Below are 22,501 nucleotides of genomic sequence, written 5' to 3' on the forward strand. Positions count from 1 at the left end.
TTTATGTATGGAGAGGCGTTGCGAAGCTACGAGAGCAGACACCCAATGGCGGTGGCCATGATGATACGCCTCCTGCAAATGGTGTAACAGTTCCTCTTCGTCCTCCACGCGTGTATGTTCGTCTTGGAAAGGCTAGCATATGCTCCGTGCGGGGAGCAATGGGATGAAATGGAACGTCGTAGGGCCAGGCTAGCGTAGGATTGCTAGTAGCTCTGGGAGAGCTTCGACCATAACCAGGATAACCTTGCACACTGAGGCCTACCAGACGACCAATCCGACGCCGAGTGCCCAAGGATGGTGCAAAGAGAGACGGGATGAGCGCGCAACTGTGCAAGAAAGCTTAACAGTTTGCTAATTGTAAAAATCGTAACCAGGGCGTCACACGACATTGTCGTATGAAAAGGCCGCACTAAAAGGGTAAGCCACGCAGGCTAGTACACTCCAGTGTCGAGGCGGTGCACAAGGCACCCACCGTAAGGCATCGAAGCATGCTGCGCTGCAGAGCTCATTTCGCAATGTCGGTGCGGAACAAACCAAGGCCAGAAAAAAGTGTTGAGAGGGCCCACGATGCGTTTCCCCCGTGGGCGTGAGGCACGTAGCGTCATGGCGGAGGTGTTCATCTGCGCACAGGCCGCGAAAAGGCAACTGTTGTCGAAACTGACAGCCGGGCGCGGTGGAGGACTGTGGCAAATTATGTCAAAATCGACGCGACTGATTTTTGTTATGGTATGTTCTTTCGACCCAAGACTGGGGCTTCTTACCAATTCTTCTCTTCTGCAGTGAATCGCGCAGTCTCCATCGACCGCTGCCCTTCATTTGTCCGCTCAAGTTGGCGTTCTTGGCCATGGCATTAATAAAAAAATTCTCGAGTTTGAAACAATGCACAGAATCTGAGACGCGTCTTCTGTAAACATGGTGGCAAAGGACTGGTAATTCAATCTGCCTAGTGGATGACGTCGGCGGGGTCACCAAGCTTGAGGAGGGCGCTTACTGGTATCTCAAGACTGTTTTGCTGAGACCTTGGCCTGCAGGCTGCGGCATACGTGGCATGCACAGCGCCATGTCAAAGCGTATCGCACGCTGCAGCACGCAGTAAGCAGCAGAAACAGGTTCTGGTGATGGTTCGTATGATGCATGCAGCTACAACTTCCCCTGAGACGCGCCATGGCCTGTCAGGGCAAGATGCCATCTTACACCACACATGTCGACCCCTCCGTTATTCCAGAGGCCTGCATTACGAGCTCTTTCCAAAATAGCGTCGTATTCAGATTTGCCCTTCACACCGATCGTGATCGACACCAGGCCCTCTGATTGCCCTTTTCTCCCTGGAATGAACCCTAGTCTTGCGTTTGTGAAGGCGAGCAGGTCACGGCTCCGTGCAACGCCGAATATTTCTTCCCACTGGCGCGCGGCCGCTTCGTGATCAAGGTCGCCGGGCTGCAGGCGAAGTACACAGCCCTGTAGCGTGAGGTGCTGAGTCTTTTTCATGCTGGCCGTATAACGCTCGACATCTGGACCGCAGGCATGCCATGGAGAGAAGCGAGACTGAACTGGCGTGGGGTTTTCCGTACCAGGTACGTGGGAATCGAGCTCAGGCATGATGCCTCTACTAGCCCGTTAGCCATAGAGCCCCACAACTAGTGTGCAGCTGGTGTCAAACTTACCCTTTGATACCCTTCGGATGGTACTGAATATACACAGAGTCTCCATGATCATGCTCAAAGATGACTCTGGAAAGTCCCTTCGCCTCAATGTGCTCGCGCCGCTTCTTCGCGTCTTCGGTCTGCATGATTATCATGTATCCTCCGTCACCATGCCTCTCGAGAAATCGTCCAGCGGTCGTTCCTGGTTTAATGGGCGAGACCACCTCGATAAAGTCGCCGCCGATTGGTACTGCAGGCGTGTCAATCGCTGGAGCTGAGAAGATAGTGTGTACGCACCCAAGAAGTTCTTCAGACCCCATTGCCCGACAGCCGGATCTTCAAAGACGACTTCGGTTCCCAGGACGTGTGTCTGATATCGACATCAGCACTCGACATATACGCTTCTGCGTCGTCGCCATACAATCAGCTGCTTCGCGCGTTCAATGTCCTTCGCGACAAGTGCAATCTGGCGTAGACGCGTCGGGGCAGGGCCAAGACTCATGCTTGCTCAATAGTCCTTGAACTATGCATAGAGTGATGTGAGACTCCGTCGATAGGATGGAACGGTGCGTGTAGGCTACGTAGTGCTTCGTTGATGCTTACTCGAGCTCTGCGGCTCGTCATCCGGGCGGTGGCATCTTCCCCGCATCAGCACCCGCGCGGCGCCGTCTTGCTGCATGTGACAGCATCGGTACCTGCTATCCATAAGTACCCGGTAGAATCAGACTCAAATTATAAGTTATCGTAGGCAGCAACACGCAATTGCAGAAGTCTGTCATGTCGTCGTGTCGTCGTGTTGTGATACTCCAACGCGACTACCATCGGAGCCGACGTGCCGATGGGCCAATGCTTTCGTCCGGTCTTCCATCAGCATCAGTATCCTTCCTCAACACGGCACACTTCCAGACTGGCAATATACCCTCCGAAAACACTGGATGCCATAAGCAATATCTCCTCCCGGACCCAGCGAGACGATGACCAGAGCCGCCCTTGTTTCTCTACCCTTTTTCGACATCCACCGCACATGCCTCAAGTGTGTTTGTTTACCCGTCGATGGACGTGTCTACTACTTGCGCTCATGGATAAGCAGTCGCCGGATCTTACGGAGGAACTTCTCTTACCTTCACTAACTCTCTTCATATATAGGGTGCGGGTATTTCGATTCCTTATTAACTTCACTCTATTTTCAGAAGACAGTGTGTCTTCTGACCGCTTATCACACCACAATCCGGCATTCGACGCTCGAATATCACTCTATCTTATCATCGACATGTTCTTTATACAGACCCTGCAAGTTTACTATATCGAACATCGACTCGCAAAGCTGCCTTGCGCGGGGAATATTCGTGGTACCATAACTGGGTACCCATCGTCTGGTCTGCGACGCTACGGAGAACGAGCTACTCACAACCACGGCAATACAGACGATGCGATGATCGTATCTATTAAAAAGGACTTTGCAGGCCAAGCAGCGTTTTCGATCGCCTTGAGCTTGCATTGAGATCAAGAGATGCTGACTGCAGAATGTCTATCAGACGACTTGCTTTCACTGTATGGGCATCCTCGCTTTCAACTCACAAAGGCATTGCGAAGCGATACCATGCTACACCCCATCGTACCCATGGTACGGCAATTATCTTTAGACGATAAGCGACTCACAATTACCGGATCACCATCGCCACTATCGTTAACGACCTGTATACGTGTCCACAAACCTCTTCCTCCTTCCTTTCACTGTATGAGCATGTCCAGAGAGAGTACTACAATACACTGGGAGGTTCTTGTATCGCAGAAATAGGCATCTCCTCCGTTGACTCCGGATTATGGCTGCAGCCGTCAAGTTCGCCAGGCGCCTCGAAGTCTCTTGGTTACAACAGCACTACAGTCCATCTTCAATGCAGGTACGTCATAAGCAACTGCGACTGACGCGCCAATCTCCCTTTCATTGACACGCAAACGGATTTTGCCGTCCCTACGCGTGATTTTACGCGTTCTTTTCGTGTTCTTTGGTCCTCTGCTCGTCTTTTCGGCTTCACCACGGAAGCTCGGTTCACGTGTTTGTACCCACCTGGATATTCTGCTTCTTGGTCGCGGTCACCGTCCATTTTGTTACCCTTCTGCAACTCTCCTTCATTTTGGAATAACAATTCCAGCTTCTCGTCAATCTTTATAAAGGTCTCTGTTTCCACAGTCGTCCACTTCTTCTCCGTCCATTTCCTCGCTCGTGTTGCGGAGCTCATTCGCCTATCCGCTCTGTTCTGTGTCTTCCAGGTAGGTACATTCCGTCTTTTTACGTTTTTGCTTTGCTTTTTTGGGCATATGGGGTTTATAGCTCTGCAGTGAGCTTGTTAAGATGGCGGACCTTTTCGACAAGTTCTTCCTCGCGATCGCAGCGGCAACACCGCTTCCTTCTGTCGGAGATGGAGACATGGACGGCAACGGTAACCTCACGAACACGACTCCTCGTGCTCGTTCTGGACTTTGTGCTGTTCCACGTTCCCTCATGATTCGGCCCACTGTTCTTCCGTCGCCTGCTGTCAAGGAGCAGAGCAAGAAGCGCAAGCCAGAATTCAGCATCTTCGTCGACCCAGATACCGCCAAGGACACCTCAAGGCCTATCTCCACGCCGAAACGGTCAAAGACTAGTGTTCCGCGCACTCCGTTGAGCGACATGACTTTCTCCACTGCTCCTACGCCAGCGCCGTCTCCCCGTCTTCCTGACACCCCGTTCCGCTTCTCGGCCGCCGACCCCTACTGGGAGAACACCGAAAACCACGAGCCCTACATCGCGACTCCTCCTGCAACACCGCTTGGACCTCCTCCTACGCCGACAGTTCCTGCTGCTGGCCCGCCATCTCCGCCTTCCACACGCGCCCTTCGTCCTCGCCGCGCCCGTGCTTCTTCGTCAGCGAATCTCCTTCCCCCAGTCAATATGCTCGCCTACGAAATGCTCGGTCTCAAAACTTGGAGAGTCAGTTCGGTCGGTATCCACCTCGCCTATCGCAAGGCAGCCGCCACAAGCCACCCGGACAAGGTCGCTCCCCAGGACAAGGAGTATGCAACCCTAGATATGCAGCAGATCAACGCCGTCAAAGACATGCTGCTAGACATGGAGACTCGCACCAAGTACCACAGAGACGGAGTCATACCCTGGGTCATTTGAGATCCTGACGTATTGTTGCCACACTGATGATACGATGATCATGGTACGACTATAATCCTGGATTTTTGTAAGAGATGCTGGAGAACTTTTAGCAGGATTTTGTCGCCTGTGGCATCTCAAGAATTTTCTCAAACGGTTGATACGATGAACATGAGTATGATGGTTGGAGGTCAGTGGTAGTAATGCGAGGCGGTTCAGCATGACGATGGAAAGCAATGGGTGGTTGCGGCGGTATTGAGAACTGGGGAAAATTACTTGCTTTATTGCGTTCACGACATCCGCGTCTAGTCGCTACATCACAAGATTCGTTTACGATGGCTACGTTTTATGATGCACGACACGCAAATGGTAGCTACGAATCTTGTATGATTAGTGTATTACATCCTTTTAAAACCTCGGTTTTGCAATGGCATGTGGAGTGGTCTTTGCGAATCAACTCAGCTTGCCAAGAAGCTCATCGTTGCACTCATGATGAGACATTTTCATATGTGTCTTCGTACATCTACACCGCCATGGTCACTCTGGTCGTCCCCATGCAGTGCCGACATTTTGACAAAGTGTGGGGTTTTCGAGGACGTCGGTCTCGCAAATCGTTTTCCGATCGACCTGCCTAAGCAAGCGCATGAAACGACATGTCTGTCTGCATGACTGCGTTGTTTTTCACCCTCGTACCCACAGTTTACAAATCAGACACTGACAATGCAATGCACAACAACCACTCTGACTGAAGAATCATTTTCGACCTGAAGAATAATGGGTATCCTCGATCCTCTACCTTTTTGTCTACTATACTTTATAGGTTCTTGTCGGCTTTGGTGGCCCGAAATGCTCACCGCTTGTTCAACAAAATTATCGCGCCAAAGCAGAGGCAACTCCGTGCAATATGCTTCGCTAGTAATAACAACAACAATAAGATGACCTCCCACTATTCGTCCGTGGTAGCGCCAAGAAACTGCTATAGTTCCCGCCTCCGCGGAACTGGGATGGCTGCTCCGCGGAGCTGGGATAGCTACGTCGCAGTGTGCTTTGGCCACTTCTTCGGTTCGTGCATTATCGGCCGTATCGCATCGCATATTCATTCAGTATTCCTCCGTCCTAATCCTGACGTACGAATCGGCGTTACTGACGTATCCCCTAAAACTGGGCCCCACACTCCAATTCCCCAAATCACGCGCGGCATCCCTCGCCGCGTCGCACAAATCCACATGGCCCGTCTCTTCACTTGTACAGAGCGCTTCGCCAATGGGGAAAGACCAGTCACACTGGAGATTCAGGCTCATGTCCATCATCCACTCCATGCGCTCCTGCATAGCGGGTATCTGAACCACAAGCTCGCGGAATGCGGGCCAGACGATGAAGTCGACAATGGTGATGTGTGGCATGAAAAGCTGGTTGGGTGTAGGGCGCAACCACTCGGGGATGGCATTGTAGGTTTCGGGGGAGGGCGAGATCATCCAACGCATCAGGGACCAGAAGAGGTACATGTAGCCGAGGCATGAGAAGGTGTTACCTGCGAATCGTTAGTGAGAGAGTAAGCTAGCGCAATGCTGTGCATCATACGTACCCTTCATATATACGCCATGCGTCATGCCAACCGCCCACTTGGAAAGTATTCCCGAGTGGTTGTACACTTCCTTGTCCCAGAGCGCTGCGATGTTCGGGTGCAGTTCGATAATCTGCTCCATCGATACCCCCATGTTGACCAAATTTGTGGCTTGCTGCAGTATACTGGGGACTGCGCGTTTCAATGACCCAGGGTCTGACACTGTGTTGACGGGTAACATAGCCCACGTCGGTAGAAACAGGTTACTGATCTGCGTGTCCTGGATATCGCCTGGATAGTAGTTGCTTCGGATGCTGCTGGAGAATGGCATGTTGCCGAAAAGATTGCGAAGGTTGAGGTTTGGGTGTATTCTGATAGTGTTTACCATGGGCTGCCGACCAGCGAGATGTGTAGGGTATATGGATCGAATCGGGTTCTGCTTGTGTGGCGAAGGTCTTTGACTTCGAGACGGTCTTTGAGATGACGGTGCTGCGTTCCAGCCGGTATCAAAGCTTGATGTATGCTGCAAAAGCTGCGGATCAATCTGGCTATCCTGAAGAGTGTCTTCATCCTCGCTATCATCCTCAGCTTCATCCCTCGTTAGGAGATAGTCGTCGCGATCGAACAGAGGAACTAGGAAGCTTTGGTCTTTTGCTACGTTCCCGGCAGCTGGTTGCTTGCCTTTGCCCGGCGGCGCAAACGAGGATGACGAAATACTTGGAGGTGGTGACCAGCCCGCGTTCTGGCTTGTAGATGATGCCACAGATATAGAAGAACCCTGTCGAAACGTTGAGGCATTCTTACTCAAATCAAACACCGATTCGGGACTCATACCGCTTCCAGAGGTGTTCGTAGACTCCTGGCCCAGTAAACTGAAGCCGGGTTATCAATGTGCTGTACCCAGAGGATGCTGTGATCGAGTGATGCATACCTGGGGGGCTGGCCGGGTATCGCTGGGGATGCTGTCATCGGGAGAGTCTTCGCAACGTCTTCGGGTGCTTCACCGAGTCTCAAACGAGCGAGAACAGCGGCAGCTTGGTCGTCAGTGCCCGAGCGTAGTGAGATCACTATGCGCTTCAGATCGTCCAGCTCGCCAGTCATACTGTCTCTCTTCATAATCTTCATGCGCTCAGCTCTCGATACACCTTCGGGCACGTCGTATTGACATGATAGCTTGTTCTCCTTGCATCGATTGCATTGGGGTCTTGTACCGTCACACTACACATAAGCGATCAGTAGAAGTCCGAGTGAGTAACGAAACATGGGAACAAGCCTACCTATAGGTAGTATCACATGCTGTGAGTACCTATAGAAGAGCATCAATCAGGAATACATGAGTCTTGAATACCTGAAAGTCTTTTCCGACACTTCGCGGCGCTGGGCAGCATGGTAGCATGCTTGGTAGCTATGCGGAAGACCTTCGGATACTCCAGGGCTTGATTGTTGCGTGTAACTTGGTCTCACGTACCTTGGCCTTCCCATTTCGGCACTGCACGCACGCCACGGCAACAGCCTGTCGCTTCTTCCGTCTGTCTGATGTTGGGCGTCGCTGGCCAGGCTCGTCTGAGGCCGGTGCAATACTTTGCCATCGCTCGGAGGGGTCCATGCTGTGAATGTCGATGTGGTGGGCGAGATGGCTAAGCTCACAGAGATCCTTAAGTCGTTTGTGGAGCCGGTGGAGCCTAGTCGACGGATTCGTGAGCGTGGTCTGCAGATTGTGTTGTTGTGAGTTGCGCTTCTTCTGTCTGTCACCATCTGTAGCGATTTGCCACTTTCTGTCGCAATGGGAAAACTCGTGGATGCGCCATGGGCTCCTTGCCTTGGAATGTTTGAACAGATCGCATTTGTGACCGAGATCGAATTTGATCGAGAGCTCGGTACAAATGGCCGACAAGAAGCTTCCCTCGGGAATGCTCCCCTGACCAATAGGATTCCATGACGCACCATCTCACGTGCGGTAGAGATCGGTCCAGAATAAAACGCAGAAAACTGTTGCTATAGGAAAGAGGCGAAGGAGAAAAGTGTAGCAACGGTGGAAACCGCCACTGCGTTCCAGACGGAAGAGGGTTGTTAGCCTCGGCGGCACATGTACGACGATCCGGGTCCAGGTTTACCGCGCGCCATCGTTCAACGGGTTTCAAGCTCGCCAAATGGCTAGAGAGCCTCTAAGGGCAGTTCGTGGTGTGGGATATGTCAGGGAATGATTGGACGGCATACAGCGACAGGCGTGATGGAGTGGAGGTGGCTGTGCGTGTCGTGCTGACTGCTAGTCCCATTGCAATCAAAAGATATTTCGCATCGAGGTATGACGTCGTGCCATCCACAGTGTCTACCACAACCTCCTCTTAACCTAGCAGGAATAACAAGCATATGTCAGCAGGTACGGCAACTGAATCGGTAAAGCATCGTTATCCTCGAGCTTGCCGGGTGGGCTCTCCCTCATTTCTGTATGACAATCCGTACATTGAAGAAAAAAAAAGTACAAATTCGCATTGCGCCCTGGGAGAGCTGGCGGACGAGGTTCAAATAAGCCATGCGTGATTGACGTCACTGCATGCGCTCCGGGGTTATTCTGAGGGTGCCACGATGGCAAATTTAGAGCCAAGACCACCTCACTCGTCCGTTTGCCGACTGCGAACTGCTGATGTTGCACGCATTGAAAAGCTGTGCCTAATCAGCAGGTTCAATTGTGACAACATTGCACAGAGATCGCATCATCCTCGATACGAAGATGTGCACCTACGGCTACGATGTCTGTGCGTTTTCATATCTAATTAATCTCATTGTAAGTCGGCATCTGGTCCCGAACCGCCTTATTCACCGAGCATAAAATTGGCGCGTTCGGCCATAGCAATTGAGATGCACAGGTTTACTAACGTCTGCTTCATATTGTAGACTTTCCCGTTTCGAGCCCTGTTTGCAAGAAGAGATTGTCACCAACCCTTGTCAATTCAACACGTGACTGTCCTGACGAATTCTTCTGTCCGGGCTCCGAGTTGGTTGCATCATGTGAATATGTCAGTTGAGAGAACTTTGCCAACCACGCTAATTCGCTGATCCAGGATACACGTGGAGACACCCTGAAGATTGATTTGCAAAATGCAAGCTGGAAGTATGGTCTTGGATCCACCTCGGTAGGCCCTGCGCCGAATTCTCGGCCTCGGAACTCACACACCAAGCTAATCAGAGTGAGCGCTCCGGCTCCATATGAGATCCAGAAACCTTTCGACCCTTTGCGAGCTGGGGAGATGGCTGCTCACAGAGGCTCGGCAGAGTCTAGGTATCGTCTAGGCGTCGGGAGATAACTTCGTTACGAGCTCATGTTTGACAAAACACGGGTTTAGACAAGCCGGTACACGATAACAGGGCTTTCAAGGCAAAATGCATTTGTAATGAATCGCAGACGGGTCTAAAGAACTCCTAAACTCCTCGCTACAACACAGGAGATTCCCTTCGATGTATCTCGTATAGTACTCTTCCATCACCGATGTACCAAAACGAGTAACCCGAAGCAGTGATCTCTGAGGTACAGAGAACCCGCAATATCGTTCCTCCAGACACTTAGGCGCGACCCGGTACCATCTCAACGTCCGAAATGGATGTGTCCATACTCTTACCCCGAGCAGCCCTGTTCTTTCCAATAGTGTTACCCAGCGCCGGGAAGCAATAGCCAGGATGGAATACTGTAAGTACCAACACGCTCAGCACGATCATTGCACCCTCCAGGACGATGAATTCTGTCTCTTCGCGCATGAGCTCGCTTCTCCAGCCATCGGTAAGCTCCGGGATACGGTAGACACATCGAACGTAGATGCCCAAGAAGGCAACGATTATGGCAAAGATGAAGCAACGGAACGACGTCTTGTTGAAGAGTGTCATTGCTTCGGCGGAGAGTTGATTGCGGCGGTTGTAGGTACGGATGGTATACTCGGTAAGAAGGATGCCAAAGCAAGACAGAATGACAACCTGGAGTACGACACCTGCGATCATGAGATTCGTTCCAACGTCTAGCAAGTCGGAGCCCGCATCCGCTGTTGCAGCAATGCCACCACCAGCGCCCTGGAGAACAAGCGACAGAATATCACCTGTGATGAAGATGCGGGTGTACCAGACTGGCGGTAGACGTGACCACGACTCTCCGAAGTTGATGACAATGTGTTTGAGTGTAAGGTATATTCCAGCGGAAATAAAGGCGGGCGAGATGATCAAGCAGCATATCTGCATCTGGAAACCCGTCTCGTCGAAGGGGTTGTTGTACATGATAAGGCGGCCGGCATAACCGACTACTTCACCCAAGCAGCCTAGACTGAGAGCAATCTACAGGATATCAGACGCGTCTTGCTGGTTAGGGGGAACTGACTCACCATATAGGTCCATGTCTTGTATCTGATACCCAGCCCAACTTGGATGATGAGGCAGAGGGCGAAGAAAGCCGTGAAGAAAGCGTTCGCGCCGAGACTGGGATAATAGCCATAAAGCGTGCCCTCGACTGGACATTCAGGGCCAACTTCGACGCACCAAGAAGGAGCAGAAGGCGGAACAGTCATCGCGGAAAGGGTTTTCTGCGTGGGGAGGTCGTTGCTTGGGGCTACCAAGGTTCTGAGGCGACTGGAGCAGGGAGAAGCAGGGTGATGTCTGGAAGTGGTCGGTGCGGTGCGTTGTTGTGTGATGGAGAGATGTTGATGAAAGAGGCCCGATAACTTATAACCCACAGTCTGATTCACAGATGAGATGGTGTTTCGCACCATGCACCGAATCTGAACATGGCGTTTGTATAGCCCCAGCCTGAGGCAGTGTGGGCTACGCGTTATGCAGCGGCATCGATAGCTAGTCCTATAACAGCCAGGGATGCGAAATCTATGCAGAATGCCTCCTGGCACAAGCCGCATCACCATCGTCCATCTTTCGCGAATTGGACCTGCTTTGGTCTAGCGGCATCGCTTCGGTAGCCAAGGCGTCCGAATGTGGGTATGATTAGGTGCGTCATGGAACGTGGGCTGAGCAGTTGTTGACGACGGAAGATGCTTCACCGGATGTGCTGCTTACTTCCAGATCATCTTCTCATCTGCATTGGTTAATGGGGGTGTGTAAGCAGATTAGGTGTTGGACATGGGGATGTACGACAAAGTAGCCGCGCAAGGCGACATTGAGTATAGCAAAAAGGCAAATGGTGCGCAAGTTGCAGTAAGCTTTACCGTCTATTCGCTGTACTCCAGGGACCTCAGAGGCATACGTTTACGCCATGCTTACATCTTGACGTGGCCTGTGGAGGAACTTTAAGGCCATCCAAAGAGACCAGGTAAGCCCACTAAGCCACAATAAGGCCAGACAAATTTCCACTCCACGATAGAAGGAATTCGGTGTTATCCTGATGACGGCCGGTGTTTTCGAGTGCTTGGTGCCTTGTCGTCCCGATTACTCGGTCTTCGGTCGCCGGATGTTTCCACGTAAGCCTTCTTAACGGCGCAAGCCTTGCGCCGCCATCCATATCTGCACCTCTTCTTAGCGACGACACCACGGTCTGTGGAGTTTGGATCTCTTTACTTCTGTCCTCTTGTACTCAGTCGCATGGATATAGGTGTCCGTAGGGTACCGTCGAGGGTCCAATGAACGGGCCTTTATATTATCGTCATCACACCCGGAAGCTTCCCTGAACTGCGAACGGGCTCACAGCTGTAAGGAGATCAAAACCATGACGTCAACAACGATTCGGAAGGTTGAATGGATGAGTCACATCTCAGGAGTAGGTACCCAAGTAGCTATGGTTTGTGTTGCGGGCCCAGGGCCATAGCGACGGAAATCGCGATCCCGCTCGGCCCATCGGCCTCCGGCTCTCCGATCCTTTCCAACAAACACCTGTGCATATGCATCTCGTCTCTTTTTCGCAGCGCTCGCTGTCATGCCAAAGATCGAAGGATCGCGATTCACACTGACGGCGCATACAGATCAGACATCCCGAGCAGCTCAGCAGAGTATGAAGGTGAACATGCTCCGGCTCGGATCGATCATGGCATCTACCGCCAGACGATGCTGCCTACCTAGGTAGTATCGTGCAGACTAGGGATTTCGCATTGCCCAACGAGCCCAGAGTCATCGCCATGTCGACGTCGTCTATCGCATCAATTTGAGAATCGACCATTCGACCAAGCTCGACCACTCGCTTCGCGCAGATACTTTGTACGCCATGGCGATACCCTTTCCCCATGGCACGTGGCTGGCTCTCTGCACAATCGACGGTCAGGGGCTACAAGTGTTGGGGAAGATTAGACTCTCGATAAGCCTTGCCCGACTGTTTAATTGCAGGCTGGATTGCCTGGCTTTAGTGTCGGCTATAAGACGTCTCGAACCATAAAGAAAATATGCTGGACCCGAGGACGAGCCACAAAAGCACGAGGCCGCAGCATGCGCTTTCGCGAATGGCACCTGTTAAAAATTCAAGAACCAGCATCAAGCTGGCCGCAGATTACCCTCTCTCGCGGCTCATCGCCGCCAGGTTGTGTCATATTGCTCAAAAGTATAATTGTCTTGACACCAAGAGCGACCAGGTACACGCACCGCCCGCGAAGCACTGCAATTTCAATCAAGTGTGGTGTCTGCATGGGACATGCTGTACCACATCGGCTCTCCTATTGATGTCCGAATGTCGGTACAGGGTATTTCAAAGTTTCCGAGAGATCATCGTCGTTTTTGCCTTAATCGCATTACACTAACCTGTTCCTAGTCTAGGCACACCATCACAGAAGCTCCAAGATGCACGCCACTTGTGTTTTCCATTCTTTTTCAGTGCACCACGCGAGGAACAGCGTTCCAAACAAGGGTTCGACTGCTATCGGTTGCTGGTTGCATGAGTTGGTCATTTTGTTGAATCTGCGAACACCCTATGTTGACCAATGGCATGGTTGATTACCATCAAGCTTTTGCGCCTTCACGATGATTGACACGATCAGCACCATCCCGGGTTACCGCCCGTCAGCCACGGATAGATGGTCAGATCCTTGTTGTCCCTGTGCAATAAGATTCCTTTGCGCGTGTCGGATGCTGGTGCTCAGGCACGTACTACCTCTCCTAGTAGAGTTGTCTATCCAAATTTGTTGATCTTCACCCGTCATGCAAGGGCTGGGGCTCTATAGTATTGAACACGCGTCCATATTGGGTTACATCGATGAGGAGGAAGCTGGATCGACGATGTCAGCCGTTTTTCGGGGAATTCTTCGTCAATACTTAAACTCCTCGGCACGCTGCTTCGTCAGCCTGATATCCCTCTCTGTATTACATTCGTGACTTTGTAGGTACAATGTTGGGTCTAACTCAGGTACTGCTACTGTCAGTGTATGCTGGAGCGGTCTACGCAAAGACTGTCAGCTACGACTTCGATGTCGGCTATGTTACTGTGAGTACTCTGTTCCTAGGTCATGACTAAGGACGATAGGCCCCAGGTCTTGTCCTCTTCCACTGGGAATCGATGCTAACTCATCACAGGCTGCGCCTGACGGCTTCTCCAGACAAGTCATAGGAATCAACGGGAAATGGCCTATTCCTACCATCGAATGCGATGTCGGCGACACTGTATCCGTAACCGTTCACAACAGCCTTCCGGATCAAACGACAGCTCTTCATTTCCACGGTATATGGCAAAAAGGCACACAGGTCAATGACGGCCCCAGCGGGGTCACTCAGTGTCCCATCCGACCCGGAGGCTCTTTCACCTACACGTTCGTTGCCAACCCTGCCGGTACCCACTGGTACCATGCGCACGAGAAGGGCCAATATCCCGATGGTCTGCGAGGCAAGATGATTGTACACGATAGAGCCTGGGAGAAGAGTCTGAACATAGACGAACAGAAGTATCTTTCCATGTCAGACTGGTAAGGAAACCCAAACCTGACCATTCGCGCAAGCTCACACGCTACAGGTATCATCGCCCAATGCCAGAGATGATTGAGGAGTACATGAGCCCTGCCAATACCAACGCCGACTTCGACTCGCCCGATTCTTTCCTTTTCGACGACTCCAACAAGCCTTTTGACCTCAAGTTTGCCAAGGGCAAAAGGTACCTGCTGCGTATTGTCAACACGGCTGCCGTCGCATGTGCCCGGTTTCATATCGAAGGGTACAAGCTTAGCGTAGTTGAAATCGACGGTGTGCAAACAAAGGCCAGGGATACGGATACGATCATTATTTGCGCAGGCCAGAGCTACGGTGTGGTTGTACAAGGCAAGAAGGACCCGAAGGGACGTGCCAATTGGATTGCGCAGATGGAAACAGGCATGATGACAAGGCCTCCCCCTTCAAAACAGTCACGGACCATCATCGGAGAACTTACCTACAGCGTCTTCGATGAGATCGAGGATGTCATCGACGAGATCGGGGACATGATCGACGAGATTGAGGATGAGCTAGAGGAGCTTGAGAATGAGGTAGATGATCTCCTCAACGATGACTGGACCCCGCCACCTGCCACTATCCTTGACGACTTCACCATGAAGCCTCTTGACGGCCAGAAGCTCTTAGGACCAGTTGACAACAATATCGAGTTTACAACCAACCAGACATATTTCGACGGCATCGGTACACGTACACCTCTCAACGCGCAGCCATGGGTTCCACCTCAAGTTCCTTCGCTTTACACAGCTTTGACAACTCGCAGCATGGATCCAGCAACGTATGGTCCCGGTATTAACCCCTGGGTCGTCAAGTCCGGCCAAATTGTCCAGATCCACATGCAAAACCCACACATGTACCCCCACCCTATGCACCTCCACGGTCACATCTTCCAGGTCGTCGCCAAGGGTGTCGGGTTTTGGAATGGCGACGAGAACTCGCTTCCCAAAGTACCCTCGAAGCGCGACGGTGTCGTTGTTCCAGCTTTCGGATATGCGGTCATTCGTTTCAAGGCCGATAACCCGGGTGTTTGGTTCTTCCATTGCCATATCGACTTCCATCTCGTTGGTGGTATGGCTGCGACTATCATTGAGTCCCCCAACCTGCTTTCTGGCTCTGTTCCTGCTGCTGGTGTCGCGCTGTGCGATGCAGGAAAGAAGAAGTCGAGCGGCAACTGCGCCGGCGAAAAGGGAGAGATCTCTGCGAAGGATGCAAGCACCAAGTGCAACAACGTGTACAACACCAAAGTGCGGGGTGCTTTGATTGAATAGTGTCGCATCACTACGCCGAACCTCCTTCCTTGTAGAACCTTCAGCGTTGTAGATGACTACTTTCATATTAATTAGACTTTATTCTTCACTACGTGAACACTTACTCTTTGTAATATACGTTAGTGGCTCTTGCCACATCCACACCCTCCACTTTTGATGCTGACTCTCTTTCTCCAACTCCAGCTCATTTCTGGCTCAGCAATCATCTTCTTCATCGCCGCAACATCCTTATCGCCCCACCCTTTATCCAACATACTCATCTCCACACTCAACCTCGCATACCGCACTGCCTCCCATTTCATCCCAAAACTACTATACACTTCCGCAGCATGCTGGTATGCCGTCGCTAGGCTAGCATCTAGTCGCTCTTGTTTGTATAGACTGATGAGAAGCTCCGCTGTCGCCGGGGTAGCGGAGGAGGACTCCGTCCAGTCACTCAGAATGTCTGACTGAAGTGAGGCAATTTGTTCGAGGCGGGCATCAGATTCAGCTGCCAGTGCGGGATGCGCAGTGCATGTTGAACAGGAACATTTGAAACCCCAGTTCTTTTGCAGACCGTGGATGCGTCTTGCGCGGGATCGCTCGTTGTTGATGTATGTTATTGTTATCTCCTCGCCGGGGTAAATGGGTCGGACGGCGTGGACGTAGTGAGTCAGTGTCTTTTCATCGAAAAAGTATGCAGCGTTGGGTCGACAGTCATGATTCAGCATTGCGATTTCCGGGAACAGCGCAGACTGCGAGATGCCATCGATGGCGACTTCGAAGTTATTGGTTGTGATGCGGTCGTCTATTTCATCGTCATCGGGCGTGTGGCCGTGGAGCTCCCAGAATAATGACTGAGTCAACTTGGGAAGGGTGGCTATGCCGCGGTGTAATAGGGCAAGGCGTTCAGGTTCGGGAAGTTCATACAGATCGGGGTCGGTAATCAGAATGGGTGTGGAAGCGAAGATTTGGTCGCCTTTATTGAGTGTCTTGTTGGCGACTAGTCCTCTTCCTTTCCCTGGGAACTCGTGCTGTTCGAATGGCGGGTTTTCATAGCGGTTGATGTGCTCAAGTGTTTGTGGGCGTCGGAAAGCATCGTGTTCCAACATGGCATAGGCAAAAGTTTGCGCGGTGACAATGAAGATGCCTCTCCCTGATGCGAAATTCTGATCACTGAAGACGCAGTATGGTTGGTCCGGCACTCTCTTGTGAGTGAAACATTCTGGCCAGAAAGTCCAAGGGAAGTTTTCTGTTTGAGATGCCAAGACACGGGCGTCTTCTAGGGAGTTTGTGAGGAGCGAAGGTTGGGTGGTGTTGGATTCAAATGCAAATGTTGATGCCGGCGAATCTCCATATGCTAAAGGCAGGCATTTTCCGTTGTCGAGAAGGTGGTTCGATGGGCAGGCGTCTTTTATGAGAGGCTTCTGTACGACGGATTCGATCTTCTCATTGGACAGTGCCAGAGCACCTCCTAGTAAGCTGAGGCTAATGGTGGATTTCATGGTGAGATAATGTCAGTTGTACGCAGATGCAATATCAGGTAGTGTGAGTATAACAATGAAAGGAACATCCAGTGTGCAGTTCGGTTCACTCATAAAGGTTTTCTGTACTTTGGGTTATGGATATGAAACGTAACTTGATCGTGAAGCGAGTGATGAAACGATCCAGCGAAACATGCCGTCCCTGGGCGCACCGGAAGCACGTTCCCAAGTTACAATACTCTTACTGTGACGCTTTGGGTATGAGCCTCCAAGTAAGAATCCGGACTCATTACGTGGAAGCAGCGATCATCAGCTTGGCTGTCGCATCATCGCTCACCTGAAGTAGTGTGGTGAGTATGTATAGTGACTAGCAAACGAGCTGTACCTCGATTTAGAGACTCGGTCGCCGTAAAGGAAACAGATGAGCTTTACCGTGGTGATGCAGGTGACTTTCACCGTCTTGCCGCGTTGTGATTGTGCGGGGTGGAGGGCGGAGCAAGGTGGGAGCGGGAAGAGGGGTGAGGTTGCGTTTCGACTCTGAAACTCAGATGCGGTCGCGCCTCGGCAAGACCTGCCAGTCATGAATCTATTCACAGATGTTCAGCAACACGAAGATGGTACTGTAGAAGTCAAATGTTAAGGCATGTTTGATTCCAAACGACAACCCGAATGTGCTTTCGTATTGTGAACTCCACATACCAAGCTGCGCACCTCGATGGCCACCGCTAACAAATCAATACTCCATAGCATCCTCAAACAAACCCCGTAACTGCTCCCTCTCAGCATCGACATTCTGCATCTCTAAGCTGGGTGCTAGCATCAGCACTCTCGCTTGAGGAATTGTGCCCTCCACCAACTGGTCCAAATGCTCTTTTCCGAAACCAAGCGCCTTCAGACCGCGTGGTTGATCACCGAGTTTGATCAAAAACTCTGCCAGCGCCTCACTCAACACCTCTCCTGCACTCTCTGCCTTGACGTTCGAGATATCCACACCGAATGCCTCGGCAGCGGCCAGATGTCGCTCCGGGTTTGATGCGCCAGTAAACTTGAATACTGCTGGTGCAGTCACCGCAACACTGACACCGTGCGGAATGATGGTGTGATCAACATTATAACCAGCGTGCTTGTATCCGGGGTTTTGCCCTGAGATGGGGTAGGACATGCCGTGGCAGAGATGCACACCTGCATTACCGAAACCGACACCAGCGAGTGTTGCAGCTAGCAGCATCTGAGATTGCGCCTCGTGGTCATCAGGGTCTTTGACTGCGCGAGGGAGGTACTTGACTGTGTCCTTGAGAGCCTTGAGAGAGAAGATGTCGGAAATTGGATTCGCGCCTTGGTAAGCTGGACGATTGATGGGGTTGGTAGGTCGTGGAGTGCGCTCATAATATGGTATCGCAGTCCACGATTCAAGAGAATGACAAAGTACGTCAAGACCTGAAGAGGCGTGAACAGCAGAGGGCATGGTACGTGTGTTCAATGGGTCAACTATGCCCAACGTAGGCTTCAAGTTGCGATGAGCGATACCAGTCTTCGCGCGCTTGGAGACCAAATCGAAAATGGCGGTGCCAGTCGTCTCAGACCCGGTTCCAGCAGTTGTTGGTACAGCAATGAGCGGGAAAAGCTTAGATGGGATAGGCATCCCCTTGCCCAACGGGGCGTTCACAAAGTCCAGGAATTCTGCCTCGGGGAACGTGGTGTACAGGTTCATCAATTTGGCAGTGTCGATAACACTGCCACCACCAACAGCCAAGTACGCATCTGGTTTCCACGGCTTCGCAAAGTCAATCGCCTCTTTTATGCTGTGGTCCTTGGGCTCGACCCTGACCTTGTCGAAGATCTCATATGTTACACCCTCCCTCTCCAGACCTTCAATGACCTGCTTCATGGCATCTAGTTTCCTCACATTCGGGTCTGTGACGACCATGACGCGCTTGCTGCCCATGTTCTTGAAGTCCATACCCACTTCCTTTGTACATCCAGGCCCAAACCGTATGCTTGATGCCGCCATCTCAAAGGCATATTCTTTCTGCTGGAATTGATCGAGGGGCGTTGCGAGGTGTCGTCGTGCTTGCTGGACGGTAGCCGGCGATCGGTGGTAGTTGGGATTCGAATGGCAAGGACATGATGGAGGGTGCGTGTATTGTACGGTGCGGAGGAGGTTGAGTGCGCGTGCTGCCCTTGAAGGCGCTATACGAATTGCTGTTGAGATCACCATGGTGGGTGAGAGCTATTGTTTCGCTGGTCGGTCGTGTGGAGATTCGCGGGGAAGCGCGTACCAAATGGAGCTCTAAAATGCGATCCAGTAGTACTTGGAATGCAAATGAAGTTCTTTATTCTCAAGTAGAAGTTTAGAGGTCAATGGCTATAACTATAGCTTGGTTTGACTGTTGAGCAGTGTGGAGAGGATGATGTCGTCTTCCAATGCCACACTTCCTGCATCGCAGCTCGACCTCGGATGACAGTTGATCTTGACCACATTCGGTAATCCGAGATGTGGGGTAAGCAATTGCCGCTCCAACTCAAGTCGGAGATGCATCCTATTCTCCAGTTTCGCTTCAAAGAGCCTCCACACGCGTCTACGGCGCTGATGCCGACAGCGTGTGACATAAACGAGCGGATACTTCAGGGTCGCATCGCAGGCCGATCGGCGTGGAATCAATTTCAACGTGTTCGCCCCATCTCTTCAGTTCTGCCAACTGCCACCAACATTGATTATCGCATGCGAGGCAAATCCTGAGTCTAGCGAGTAATAACGACCTACCTAGGTAGGTACTGTGCGTCCCGTACCTGACAAGACCCTTTGCAACAATGCCGGATGACGGCCTTCTACATCCATCGGCTTTGTGTGTCTACTAGAGCGACAAATAGACACCGCAAAATGCTCGTCTGTAAGCGCGCGCGTTCGCTTGTCGATAATGTGTTGTTCCAAACGTATTGTCTTGTTTCAAGTCTCGAAGATCAGTCGCCGATTGGCTCTTCCTGAGCTTCACAACTCACATTTCCACATGTTGGTGTCAGTCAATTGTCCTCAAAAGACACTAACTAACGATGCAAGTTGAAGGATGCGTAGCTGTGTCGGTCACTGGAACGGTCTATGGCAGAATCCGCCTAGTGAGGACCAGCTGCCAACAATAGCCTCTTCAACTTCCATTTCTGGAGGAGGCTCAGCAATTGTTTACAACATATCACCTTCAATTCTGGAGCATCCTAGGTCTCTCGTGCCCTCGAACTGGCCTGGTTGCCCCGGGCCGCTCGGGACATCACGCTACCCTGCCCCTCCTTCACAGTGCATACGCGCTCAACTAGTCACTAGATGGCTTCTGGCGCCCCACCAATCCGAACGCATCTTTGCAAGGCAAGAAAAGTTCTGGGTTTGATGCGTCGTTGCTTGCACGCGACATGTTCTTTACAGGCAGAGCGCAGCGCTTTGAAAGGTATGTAAGCACGTGATACGGCCACTTCAGAAAGCGCATGTGTTTTCAGTGATTTTGCGTTCTTTCGCGAATTTGTATTGAACCTCATAGGACCACTGCCATTGGGGCTAAATTAGTCGGGTGCGGTATCACGCACATACGATTAGGGTGTCACGGTTCTTTGGACCCCCTCCACCGATAAGGCGGGCATTGGTGGCTGGGCAGCATGTGTCTTCTTGCGCCTGTATGGCCTCGGTTCGCAGATTGACTAGAGTTGATCAAGATACACGCGCCGTCTATCACGAATTCTCCATTCATTATCCGCGATACAGTTGGCTTGTAAGTCTTCAGGACCCGGTCAGCCTTATTCAACGCCGTGTAGATGGGAACGCTTGAGTACCTGCCATGCTGCAGTACAACTGCCTCAGCGGTGGGTTGGTGGGCCTGGACCACTCACAAACTCTAGGAACAACCCCAACTATCACAAGGCTTTCAGCGGCACATACTGACTTCTCATTGGCTCAGAAACGCCTTCCATGGATCATGCCCTCGCTAGGCACGGCCCATCTCCAGATCCTCCACGGCTATTGGTATCTTGCCGCGCCTGATATTTCGTTCCCTAGGTCCTGCCGTTCGGAACATCTGCAAAGCCTGTGCGCAACAACAACGGAACCGTATGACATTCCCACAGTTCTCGTTTATGTATTTGACCAATCGCGATGGCTCTCGGCGCCGATTGAAACGACGCGGGTGAAAGCCCCTTGGGGCTTGACTTTGCTGTGACCGTGCCGCATAATGACATTAAACGAGACGACAAGGTAGATATGGGCGCAGCCCCCAGCGGGGCACTTACCGACCAAATGGCCAACTCATGCCCACGTTTTGGTCACAGGAGAATACTATGATATTACCTGTCCCCCTGTTCCTGTGCTCTTAGAGCCTTTCGTTTCCCTTTGTTGTCGTTCATCCTTTTGTTGCTCGAACAGCCTCATCTCTCACAAGCGCCGAAACCATACTCCCAGCAACGCGTGCGCTACCCCTCACAACGCCAACAACCAGCCATGAGCTTGCAACTGCGCATCAGCAGCTCGCAAGAACGGCGACCTGCGTTCAGGGGAAAACCACGGCAACTGCTTCGCCTGAGCGATGTTCCCGATTCGCCTTCATCCTCTGGAGCCGTTTGCGACGCTGTCGACTCTGAAGGGCGTGCGTGTTGGGCCACGCTTCCGTCAAGCGCGGGCGACCCGTGGTGCTACAAACATCATGACGAATGGCAACAACTGTCATTACGATGGGCCAAGATTCAGAAAGAAGCGGAAAAGCTGATGGTCACCGGCCTGGATGCTGCGAAACAGAAGATAATGAAACTGCGCCAGTCGGTCGATCTCAGGCGACAAATCCAAGATCGCTTCTACCCTCGCGGCGGTGACATCCAGGACTACATAAAATGGATCCACAAAATGGAGAACGACGTCAGGGCTCTCGCTGATGCGCTACTGAGTAAGTAGCGTTACTTTCCTGCATGCATGGAATGAGGCTGATTGGTATGCTATAGTGGCGAACCTAAATCGCGGCCCGACCCCAGAAACACCAGGAATACATACAACCTCTCCACACCCAGACAAGTTCAACCAAGGCGAGAAGATTATGATTCTCAGGTCACCTTTAGATCCTCGAATACCCATAGACTCTTTAGGTGGTCTGCCTGACGACGGCACTATCCTGGTACTGAAGCATTTCTACCTAGATCTCTGCGCCGACAGTATTCGTCGATTATACGCCATAGTACCTGATCTTGACGATTCGCTCAACCGTCCCGTTTCGCCGGGTACAAAGGAGCAGACTGGCCCAGATACTGGTACCGACATCATTCGCGCCTGGTTTCGCATCATGGTTCTGAACGATAGTGAAGCTGCAACTTTGGAGCATGCTACAAGATCCAAAAGTATAAACGAATTCCTGATGGGCTGCCAAGCCAGTCAACTGGAGATGTACTGCGACTATTTTGAGAAAGCCTGGCGTCCGAACGCTGTGCAGTATCTTCGTGTAGCGATTTGCGCTCAGGCTCTGGCCGGTGGAGACATCAAGACCATACAGCTGCTCGGCGGTACTATTCCAAGT

General features: G+C 51.8%; 7 protein-coding genes across 7 annotated transcripts; 2 read left to right on the plus strand and 5 right to left on the minus strand.

Moving 5' to 3' along the window:
* Nucleotides 1-691: 691 nt before the first annotated feature.
* ACET3X_001529 (uncharacterized protein) lies at nucleotides 692-2,145 on the minus strand (the record flags this gene model as incomplete). Its single annotated transcript, XM_069446830.1, has 7 exons — nucleotides 692-711; nucleotides 762-943; nucleotides 992-1,080; nucleotides 1,195-1,606; nucleotides 1,665-1,893; nucleotides 1,941-2,013; nucleotides 2,065-2,145. The coding sequence occupies 7 exons, from the start codon at nucleotides 2,143-2,145 to the stop codon at nucleotides 692-694; spliced, it is 1,086 nt and encodes a 361-aa protein (XP_069311771.1).
* A 1,851-nt stretch (nucleotides 2,146-3,996) lies between these two features.
* Nucleotides 3,997-4,806, plus strand: ACET3X_001530 (uncharacterized protein; the record flags this gene model as incomplete). The annotated part of the gene is made up of 1 exon (XM_069446831.1): nucleotides 3,997-4,806. The coding sequence occupies one exon, from the start codon at nucleotides 3,997-3,999 to the stop codon at nucleotides 4,804-4,806; it is 810 nt and encodes a 269-aa protein (XP_069311772.1).
* A 718-nt stretch (nucleotides 4,807-5,524) lies between these two features.
* ACET3X_001531 (uncharacterized protein) lies at nucleotides 5,525-8,126 on the minus strand. The gene is made up of 4 exons (XM_069446833.1): nucleotides 7,627-7,770; nucleotides 7,281-7,567; nucleotides 6,371-7,221; nucleotides 5,525-6,316 (listed from the first exon to the last, which is right to left on the minus strand). The coding sequence occupies exons 2-4, from the start codon at nucleotides 7,472-7,474 to the stop codon at nucleotides 5,886-5,888; spliced, it is 1,476 nt and encodes a 491-aa protein (XP_069311773.1). The 5' UTR covers nucleotides 7,475-7,567; nucleotides 7,627-7,770; the 3' UTR covers nucleotides 5,525-5,885.
* A 1,784-nt stretch (nucleotides 8,127-9,910) lies between these two features.
* Nucleotides 9,911-10,896, minus strand: ACET3X_001532 (uncharacterized protein; the record flags this gene model as incomplete). The annotated part of the gene is made up of 2 exons (XM_069446834.1): nucleotides 9,911-10,666; nucleotides 10,714-10,896. 2 exons carry the CDS (start codon nucleotides 10,894-10,896, stop codon nucleotides 9,911-9,913), a joined length of 939 nt encoding a protein of 312 aa, XP_069311774.1.
* A 2,747-nt stretch (nucleotides 10,897-13,643) lies between these two features.
* On the plus strand, nucleotides 13,644-15,501 carry ACET3X_001533 (uncharacterized protein; the record flags this gene model as incomplete). Its single annotated transcript, XM_069446835.1, has 3 exons — nucleotides 13,644-13,739; nucleotides 13,829-14,214; nucleotides 14,262-15,501. 3 exons carry the CDS (start codon nucleotides 13,644-13,646, stop codon nucleotides 15,499-15,501), a joined length of 1,722 nt encoding a protein of 573 aa, XP_069311775.1.
* A 119-nt stretch (nucleotides 15,502-15,620) lies between these two features.
* On the minus strand, nucleotides 15,621-16,985 carry ACET3X_001534 (uncharacterized protein; the record flags this gene model as incomplete). Its single annotated transcript, XM_069446836.1, has 1 exon — nucleotides 15,621-16,985. The coding sequence occupies one exon, from the start codon at nucleotides 16,983-16,985 to the stop codon at nucleotides 15,621-15,623; it is 1,365 nt and encodes a 454-aa protein (XP_069311776.1).
* Nucleotides 16,986-17,663: 678 nt separating this feature from the next.
* ACET3X_001535 (uncharacterized protein) lies at nucleotides 17,664-19,369 on the minus strand. Its single transcript, XM_069446837.1, has one exon. The coding sequence runs from the start codon at nucleotides 19,180-19,182 to the stop codon at nucleotides 17,698-17,700; it is 1,485 nt and encodes a 494-aa protein (XP_069311777.1). The 5' UTR covers nucleotides 19,183-19,369; the 3' UTR covers nucleotides 17,664-17,697.
* Nucleotides 19,370-22,501: the final 3,132 nt, after the last annotated feature.

The sequence above is a fragment of the Alternaria dauci genome, chromosome 1 (genome assembly GCF_042100115.1).
Source record: "Alternaria dauci strain A2016 chromosome 1, whole genome shotgun sequence".
Taxonomy (NCBI): Eukaryota; Fungi; Ascomycota; class Dothideomycetes; order Pleosporales; family Pleosporaceae; genus Alternaria; species Alternaria dauci.

Bases quoted from the DNA above. Each gene is read 5' to 3' on its own strand.
- ACET3X_001531 (XM_069446833.1), bottom strand. From the start codon at position 7,474: ATGAAGATTATGAAGAGAGACAGTATGACTGGCGAGCTGGACGATCTG. The intron at 7,222-7,280 runs GTATGCATCACT...ACCCGGCTTCAG, and splicing joins ATACCCGGCCAGCCCCCCAG to TTTACTGGGCCAGGAGTCTA. The intron at 6,317-6,370 runs GTACGTATGATG...AACGATTCGCAG, and splicing joins GCATGGCGTATATATGAAGG to GTAACACCTTCTCATGCCTC.
- ACET3X_001535 (XM_069446837.1), bottom strand. From the start codon at position 19,182: ATGGTGATCTCAACAGCAATTCGTATAGCGCCTTCAAGGGCAGCACGC.